A 9,770-nucleotide genomic window follows, 5' to 3' on the forward strand; every position below is an offset into this window, starting at 1 on the left:
CTAGAATTGATGGCGGCATTCAAGAGAATCCGGAAGGTCTAAACCTTGTCTGTGGTATTCTGAGTAGGATTCAATGATTGAATGACTGTGACGAGCTTCAAACTCGCGATTGTGGGGCGTTAGTGACAGACGCAAAAGAATCACTGGATTCTATTCCGACATGATCGAGAACCGACAGCTGAATAGCCATGCCGTGACAGGGTGCGTTGAACATTTTCACTGAGAGGATGGGAGGTAGCCACTAACAATGGTGAAACACTACATACAGCTTACCATGGAAAGGAGTAAGAAGGATTGGATGAAGACAGTAGGAAAGCAGAGAGACGGAAGGGACAAAGCATCTCCATACGCTTATCTGAAATTCTTACCAATGAATTACATAAGTATCTCTATCTTTATCTTTATGTTTCATACATCATCCATAACCATTTGAGTTTGCCTGACTAATATTTACAAGGTGACCATAGCTTGCTTCATACTAACAATCTCCGTGGGATCGACCCTTACTCGCGTAAGGTTTATTACTTGGACGACCCAGTACACTTGCTGGTTAGTTGTGCGAAGTTGTGATAAAGAGTTGAGATTACAATTGTGCGTACCATGTTGATGGCGCCATTGATGATCATACTCTCCATTAATTTGGGAAGTAATTACTTGATAGTCGCTGAAAATTATCACCTTGCTAGCGCCATCTTCTTGGCGTCTTTTAACCCTGCGATTAGAGCTTCATATTCAGCATGGTTATTGGAAACAGGGAACTCAAATTTTAAGGATACTTCTATTTGTATTCCCTCTTGATTGATCAGTATTATACCAGCTCCGCTTCCAACCATATTGGATAATCCATCCACATATATCTCCCAGGTTGTGGATGCATCTTCTAGGTCACCTGCATATTCTGCTATGGAGTCGGTGAGGTATTGAGTTTTGATTGCAGTCCGAGTTTCGTAATTCAAATCGAACTCGGATAGCTCTATAGTTCATTGAACCATTCTACCCACAATATCTATTTTCTGAAGGATTTGCTTAATGGGTTGGTTCGTTCGAACTCTTATGGTGTGAGCTTGGAAATAAGGTCGTAGCCTTCTAGACACTACAATTAAGGCATATGCAAATTTTTCAAGTTTTTGGTACCTCAATTTAGGGCCTTCTAGCGCCTTACTAGCAAACTAGATAGGATGCTATCTGACCTCATCTTCCTGTATTAAGGGTGATGCCACAGCTTTCTTAGCGATAGCTAAATACAATATGAGCTCTTCCCCTTCTTTCAGCTGAGCTCTTCATATTCAGGAGCCCATTCGAATTGATATTCTCTTCTAAGTAGCGAAAAAAGTGGTAAGGATCTTAATGCTGATCCTGCCAAGAATCTCGATAGAGCTGCAAGTCTTTCGTTTAATTGCTGAACTTCTTTTAAACAAGTTGGGCTCTGAATTTCTAGGATTGTTCTACACTTATCGGGGTTGGCTTCAATTTCCCTTTGTGTTATCATAAATCCTAAAATTTTTTCTGCTTCCATTATGAAGGCGCACTTAGTGGGATTTAATCTCATCCCGTACCTTCTTATGGTGTTGAAGTCTTGTGAGAGGTGCAAACACCTTATTCATCAAACTTTGATAGGTGGCTCCTGAATTTTTTAATCCAAATAGCATCACCACGTTGCAGTAGTTTGCTTTAGGCGTGATGAAGGATGTATTATTGCTTGGTCGTTATTGACCGCGTCCTGATGCTCTTGGTCGGACTCAGATGCAGTGTGTCCGTCTTCATGCTGGTCGTCCACCATTGTGCATTGATCTTCGAGTCCTTGCAACGGCGCCAATGTTTCAGGGGTTACTTGAAACTAGACTGATTGGGCTCGAATGTGTGGCCCAAACGTTAGAAAGAGAGGGCCCTAGACTGGTTCGCGTCCGTGAACCGCCTTTTGAGTTGTTTGTATGCTTGAATAGGAGGGGGTGGTACCTGCAAGACATTCTGATGCCTAAGTCAGCAAGGGGTTAAGCAGGTTTAGAATATTTAAACTTTTAGATACCTGAGAGGTGTCAATGTTTTTATAGGTGACGTGCCAATAACCACCATTAAAATAGTTCCATTTTCAATGATGGATAACTGTCCTTTTATATTAGGGTTGTTGAAATTTTCTTTTTAGAAGTGGGAGAAAGATTTATAGAGGCAATTATTCACTTAGATAAGTGATGTCGAGTCCGACTTTATGAAGAAAATCGGATAAGCGGTGAATGCCAACTTGCTAGATTGGACTTTTTACCTTAATTTAAGCTTTGACTAATTATTTAAGGTACGATATGAGCAACAATATATATAATAATTATTAATTTAAATAAAATATAAAAAATATTTATTTATTAATTTTTGTGAATTTATAAATATACAAATACTTATTAAAAATTTGTAATCCAACTTTATTAATATGCGGATCAAATTGAATTCGATTTAGTCTAGTATAAATAAGAGTAAAGTATACTTTTTGTCCCTGAACTTTGACAAAAATTTTAAAAATATTCCTAAGTTTTATTTTATTTCAATTTTGTCCTAAAAATTTTCGATTTGCATAAAAAACATCTCTTTGACGACTAATTTTTCAAAAAATTTAAGACCGATTCAACAATTCTTTCATAAGAACAACCCCTCAACACAAGAAAATCAAACATAATTTTCATGCATTATTGTTAGATTGGTCTTAAATTTTTTGAAAATTTAGCCGTCGAGGATATATTTGATGCAAATTGAAAACTTTTGGGACAAAATTAAAACAAAATAAAACTTAAGGATATTTTTGAAACTTTTGTCAAACTTTAGGAACAAAAAGTATACTTTATCCTATAAATAATAGTTTAGTCCAACCAAAATATTAATGATTTCTAATATCTAAAAAGTAAGTAACAATATTTAAAAAATATGAAAATATATTATTACTAATATTTTTTAATTAAATAAAAATTTTTAAATTTCATAAAGTGAATTTTTTTTGTGATTGTCTTTTTTTATTTATTTAGTATTAATTTTCTCTGTTTTAAATGTTACAACTAAAAGATCTTTTCCAACTATAAATATTGTGAAAAATAATTTAAAAACAAAATAAAAAATAATTTTTTGCTAATTATCTTTTAATTATATTGAAAAGAAAATTGCTGAAAAATTTAACACAAATTTTTTTATCGATAAATTATATCATATGAAAAATCGACAACTTCGTTAATAAAAAATACACATATTTTTTATACTTTAAAATATATTTTCTATCGGTATATTTTTATAATATATTTTATATTATATAATTTTTTGTATAATTTTTTAATATTATATATATCATTGACCTCTCATAATAATATTTCTGGATTTGTTTCTGCGTGAAAGCAACTCCTTATCATCTTCTTTGGACTCAATATTTACCAATGCAACGAATTTCTTTTTGGCGATCACATAATTTATTTATATATCATCGTATATGTTAAAAGCGCAGTATGACAAAAATAAGTTATACCTAAAAGTATATAGGACGTAGTTATATTATCAAATTCAAATATAAAAGTACACATGTTTTTATATATAAATGGACATTTTTAGGGTCTAATAGGGATTATTATTAATTAACTATGATAGAAAAGCTAGCACAGCAGGGGAGCGTGCTTATTTTTTTGACTTGGGCTTCTTCACGATCATCACCGAACAGTGAGCATGATGAGTGCAGTGGTCACTCACACTTCCTAGAACAACTCTGCAACAATAAATATAACTTGTATAATAATTAACATTCTCGTATTATTAATTATTAGCAATGAACATAAATTTATTAAAAACAAATTGATTAAAATTGTCAACAAATTATAATTCAAATATCATATTCTTTCTATTTTCACCTAAAAATTTTTTGTTCAAGTCTTATTCCTAATTTAAAAAAAAAATACACAACAAATTGGTTAAAACTAAACTACACTGAAAATAATTATCACAAATCTTTATTTGTCTCTTTAATATTTTGTTTCATTAAATACGTTAAGTTTATTTAAAAATATATTAGATCATTTCCTATGTTAAAATAAATAAGGAAAAAAATATCTGGTTTAAGTTTTTTTAATAAGAAGATAAATATCTTAGGTATTAAATTATAATCTGATAGAAAACACAATGTTCGATTATTTTGTTTATAAATCTACACACATGCTGCAAAGTAGTAAGATACATCTTTTTTTTTTCTATATCTACAAAATAAAAATTGTTCATAAAAGAACTTTTAGATGTAAAAAGTATTCTCTGGTTTAATTAATGATATCCGTATATATATACCTTTTGATAGCTCCATAACCACGACTACCTAAAACCAACAGGGATGCACGGTGCCTATCAACAGCATCACACAACACATTCCTAGCATCACCCTCAACAATTTCCACCAAAGCTCCGTGAACCTAAAATTTAACATAACCAGCCAGATTTATAAATCAATTAGGTCCTTGTCATAAACAAATTTAAAGTTTATGTTTACTACTAAAACAAAAAACGGTAATTTTGAAAACATCTAACAAATGTAACTAAAATTAACATCACATTTTTTCTACTATTTGATAAATTTTTTTATTTTTTTTTTCAAATTGAAAAGTATTATCAAGTAGTAAAAAAAGATAATATAAATTTTAACCTCAATAATACTTAAAAAGTATAACTAAAATTAATATAAAATTTTTCTATTTGGTAACACTTCTTAATTTGATCACATTTTTTATTTTTATTTTTAATAAATTGAAAAGTATAATCAAATAGTAAAAATGTGATGTTAATTTTAGTTACCTTTTTTAGGTGTTTTCAAAATTATTTTATAGTTATTATTGTGGTCACCATAATTATAACTACCATAATAACATTTAAATGTGTGTGAGAGAGAGAGTCAAAGAGAGTCACATTAGAGCGCAGCATAGACATTTTTTTTAACTTGGATAGGATCACCACAAAATTATATATGTACTATACCGATTAAAATATGGTTAATGTTCTAAGGAAAAAGAAAGAGAAGATGTACAATACCGATTTACTAGTGCAAATTTGCTTAGCTTTTTCTGTAACTTGATCAGCGACCAATTTGAGCTCCAAATCTACGGCAGGGAAAATTTCAGGCCCTATGGCCACTGCTATATATATATAACATGAAGAATATAAATATATATATGTATAGTAATAGTATACCAATGTTAAAGTGTATGTTATGTATGTATATACATATATAAGATGAATAATTTGAATTGAGAAATATTAGAGGCGATGAGACCAGACATCATAATCTATTATTTGAATAATTCTATACATCTAAGTCTTTTTGTTAATTAAATTTAAAATAAAATTTATTAAAAATTATTTTAAATCTTATTATTTAATTTAATTGAACTTGATTTATAAAAAAATTTAAATATATAATATTATTTTTATTATTTTATTTTTATTTAATTACTTAACTATTAATTCTATTTTTTAGTCTAATTTATTGATGATTAACAGCATAAAAAATAATTATTTAATATTTTTGATATGAATTACCAGGAGTAGGTCCTGCCACGGTACCAATAGGAACGGAAGGAAAGGGTTTTGCATAGACAATAACAAGATCGAAAGGAGCATCTGAGCCAAATGGGGTGAAGAAATGGTCAAGAGACCACTCCAGTGCATACTGGCTATTCTCTGTTTGATCCATGGCTAACACCATCACCCTCTTCTCTGAAGAACTACTCGACATTTTTCCACATATCAAACTTACCTAAACCAACGCATACATACAGCCTTAATTAATTAATGCTTGCCTACCTATTTATATACGGTAGGGGTTCGCCAACCATTATTTTCACACATTATATATATATATATATATATATTTTACAACTACACGTACATGTACGGCTACACCTATATATTTAATTTATGGTAGAGACTTATCTGTAATTAATTTTATATAAAGTTAGAAGTTAATTAAAAATCGTTAAATGATAATTTTACAAATTTAATTAAATTACCGTCTAACAACTCTTATTAACTAAACTGTTATTTAAAAATCACCAAATTTGTGGTGTAAACTACTTTAAACTCTAAATGACTATTGATGCAACGATGAGGTAGCGTAACAAAAAGGCTGCCATGAGTGAGTGTGAGAAGGCAGAGAAGCTTTCAAGGAATATTTATATCTATATCAGGTTATTATCTTCTTAAGTTGTTTAATTAAAAAAAAAGACTTTTCGTATTCACGAGAGGAAATATTCAATTGAAAATTTCATCCCAAATATATATAAATTTATACTAAAATTAATTATTAATATAAAATGTATACTAAAATATAAAAATAAATTAAATAATATATATTTATATATAAATATATAATAACTGATTTTAGTATATAATAATATCTTTTATAAATAACACAAGATAAAGGTTAGGGTTTAACTTAATATTCTTTCTTTTATTTAGACAATAATAATTAGATACAATATTCTCACTAATTGAAGAAGTTAACGTACTAACTTTATATGAGTTGTTATTAGTATAAAAAAATATATGAATATATTTTTCTTAACAATCGTTTTTTTAGCTGAATTTCTTATATTTTGTAAAACAAAATTTCATTTCTTTATAATTTGACGACTTTAATGATTTATCTTGTAATTCTCTTCTCATTAAATGGAATTTGTTTTTAAAGTAAACGTATCCTGATATATAACAACTTTAAATTTATATTTACCTATCGTTTCAGTTGATACCTCATATCTAGTTAATAAAAAAGAATAATAATATCACTTCTGTTTTTTTAAAATGTCACCCTATATGTAATTTTTTTTTTTTGTGTATCATAAAGAAAATGAGTGATATTATAAAAATAGAAGCAACCATATTTATTCTCGTTAATAAAGTTAAATAAATAAAAAAATAAACATTATATATATAATCATGTTAAATGTACATAAAAAATAAATTATTTGTACAAAATATATGTTGAAATATAAAATATGAATTAAAATAAATTAAACAATACATATATTTATATACAAATATACGATAGTTAATTTTTAATGTACATATAATATTTTTATTATTTATAACATAATTAACAACGATTAGAAATAAATTAATTTGAAATTATTTATTTAAAAAGAAACCAACTACTTAAATATAGAAAGGGTATGAATGACATTTTGGGATATAAATGTTTTAAAGTGACTGATTTAGTCTTTTGATCTTTATTTATCATTAGTCTATTAGTATCTAAATTTATAAACCCATAGGTAAACCTTCCTATTGTGTGTGTAGATTTAACTTTAGAATAAAAAGTGTTATGTTACGTACATTAAAATTAGTCGTTAAAGTCAGCTACTAATATAAAATATATGTTAAAATATAAATATATATTAAAAATAAATTAAACTACACATATATTTATATAACAAATATATTAATAATTAATTTTAGTGGCTAATTTTAGTATATAAATAACGTTTCTCGAATAAAGATTAGAAGGTCTTCCATTATAAAGTTAAAAACTGGTTTATCTTATAATTTATAAATTTAAAGACTAATAAGTTAATAAAAATACATTGAAAATCAATTAAATTTGTACTAAAAAGTTATACGCTTCAATAAAATTTTAATCTTTATAATATATTTTATTTTGATTCTTACATTTTGTTTAGTTTTAATCCAATAAAATATAATAAAATAAAAGAGTTTCTTTCGCTTTTTAATAAAAAGAACTAATAATTAGACATTAAAATTAGTTATTAGTATAAAATATATGTTAAAATATAAATATATATTAAAAATAAATTAAATTATACATATATATTTATACACAAATATATTAGTAGTCAATTTTAGTGACTAATTTTAATATATAAATAATATCTTTAAAACTTTTATATACATAGAAAAAGGAAAAAAGAAAGCTGGCATGGGAAGAAGGTAAGGCGTACGAGGGTATTGATATGTGTACGAGGGTTACACTTTCCCAGTCGTTGCCATCGATGCAATATAATGGATGCCTGTACGGAACTCCAGGCACAAGCGATAATAAAATTACCATAATATAGCCTCGTCAATAAAATAAATATTTATTTTTATTTGAAATTATTAGTTAAATTTTTTTAAATAATTTAATATATTTAATTAAATTATTATTTAATTATTAATTTTATATAAAAAATAATTATGTATGAATATTTATTTATTAACAAATAATAAATAAATAATAAAAATTTACATGTAATTATGTCATTGTTTTTGTATAAAATTGATAGTAAAAAATTATTAAATAATTTAATAGATTTAATTAAATTTATTAATTTTATATGAAGATAACCTTTTTTTTTTGTACTAGGGTATCCATCAGATTGGAAGCTTAATGACTAAACTCTCGAGAACTACAAAGACAGATAAAATGGACGTCTCTCTCAAATAAATAAGCTCCATTCTCATTTTTCAGTGAATATCAAATCCGAAAAAGATGATTAAGAGACACAGACCTTCATCCATTTGTGATAATTTGCATTGGTCACATAAAGATAAATAAATTGGAACATTAAACTTTTACTTTTTTTTTTGCTAAATAAAAACCAGGAGTGCAGGAGAGAGTTCAAGATAGAAAAACAAAAAAGATAAAGAAAAATTTAATGGCAATAGTAGCAGTATTCGTACAGCAAGTATCGAGTGGTGGCCAATGAAAATAAAGCTCAGAACCCCACACCCACACCCACATCCCACATCCCACTCCACCATTTATATTTCTGAGGAATTCGGAATACATATTCGGCACTCAAATTGTTTTGGAATCGGGACTCTCAAATCTCATACCCTCACCTCACTTTCTTCATTCATTCCTGCCACCGCATCAACCTCCCTTGTAAGCTCCACTCTTCTCACCATTCAAATTCCGTGCTTTCATTTAATTAATATCCACCTGTTTTTTCTTTTTTTTTTGTCAACCAAATATATCCTTGTGATTGAAGCAGATAGACCTGTTCTTAGTTTTTCCTATCTTGAATCTGTAATTCATTTCTCTCTCTACTTTAATTTAGTGTAATATATATTTTCACATGTATTATCAACATGGAGAACGCTAAAAGTTAGATTTATATTATGAGTTGCTTCACTGAATGAAGGGTAAGGTATTTAATCGATTGATCAGATTTAATTAGTTTATGTTTTTCATTGCTTTTCGCAAGAAACTGATGATGAAGAACTACTATTACTGGTATTACTATTTAATTTGTAGTTGATTCTCCTATTATGTCTAATCTCTTTGTCCCCTTTAAAGTACCCCTTGATCTTAGATGTAGTTAATAATAATGGGGGTTTGGACTTTGGGATAGGGAAATTAAAGAATGACAAGGAAGAAGATAGAGATAAAGAAGATCGACAACATAAGTTCAAGGCAAGTTACCTTCTCAAAGAGGAGGAAAGGGCTCTTCAAGAAGGCTCAGGAGCTTAACACTCTCTGTGATGCTGAAATTGCTCTCATTGTCTTCTCCACAACCAGCAAGCTTTTTCAATATGCTACTTCAAGGTATATTCTATATACTATATACTATATACAACTGCATTCTCACTATCCAGTACTCTTATTTATCTTACACCAATGGGAAGACATATTATTATATGAAGAACATTTTTTGTTGACTATATATAATTTTATATGAGAAAGAAAATCAAGTTTTCTTCTTTTTGTTTTTTTTTTTTTTGTTTTTTTTTTGAAATAATAAGAGTGAAAAATGACATTATTAGTTATATAT

At 27.9% G+C, this 9,770-nt stretch overlaps 2 protein-coding genes across 3 annotated transcripts in view; one reads left to right on the forward strand and one right to left on the reverse strand.

Moving 5' to 3' along the window:
* Window positions 1–3,506: 3,506 nt before the first annotated feature.
* Window positions 3,507–5,737, reverse strand: LOC107480454 (universal stress protein PHOS34). The gene is made up of 4 exons (XM_016100598.3): window positions 5,542–5,737; window positions 5,035–5,138; window positions 4,300–4,421; window positions 3,507–3,730 (listed from the first exon to the last, which is right to left on the reverse strand). The coding sequence occupies exons 1-4, from the start codon at window positions 5,735–5,737 to the stop codon at window positions 3,643–3,645; spliced, it is 510 nt and encodes a 169-aa protein (XP_015956084.1). The 3' UTR covers window positions 3,507–3,642.
* A 2,879-nt stretch (window positions 5,738–8,616) lies between these two features.
* LOC107480485 (MADS-box protein JOINTLESS) overlaps window positions 8,617–9,770 on the forward strand; it is a 5,282-nt gene continuing 4,128 nt past the window's right edge. The window contains exons 1-2 of one of the 2 annotated variants that reach the window (XM_016100628.3): window positions 8,617–8,881; window positions 9,351–9,544. In XM_016100628.3, coding sequence (XP_015956114.1) covers window positions 9,363–9,544 — 182 coding nt within the window. In that variant the 5' untranslated portion in view covers window positions 8,617–8,881; window positions 9,351–9,362. The remainder of the gene's footprint in view (window positions 8,882–9,350; window positions 9,545–9,770) is intronic. The other variant, XM_016100629.3, reaches the window with a different exon arrangement.

Source organism: Arachis duranensis, chromosome 3 (assembly GCF_000817695.3).
Source record: "Arachis duranensis cultivar V14167 chromosome 3, aradu.V14167.gnm2.J7QH, whole genome shotgun sequence".
NCBI classification, from domain to species: Eukaryota; Viridiplantae; Streptophyta; class Magnoliopsida; order Fabales; family Fabaceae; genus Arachis; species Arachis duranensis.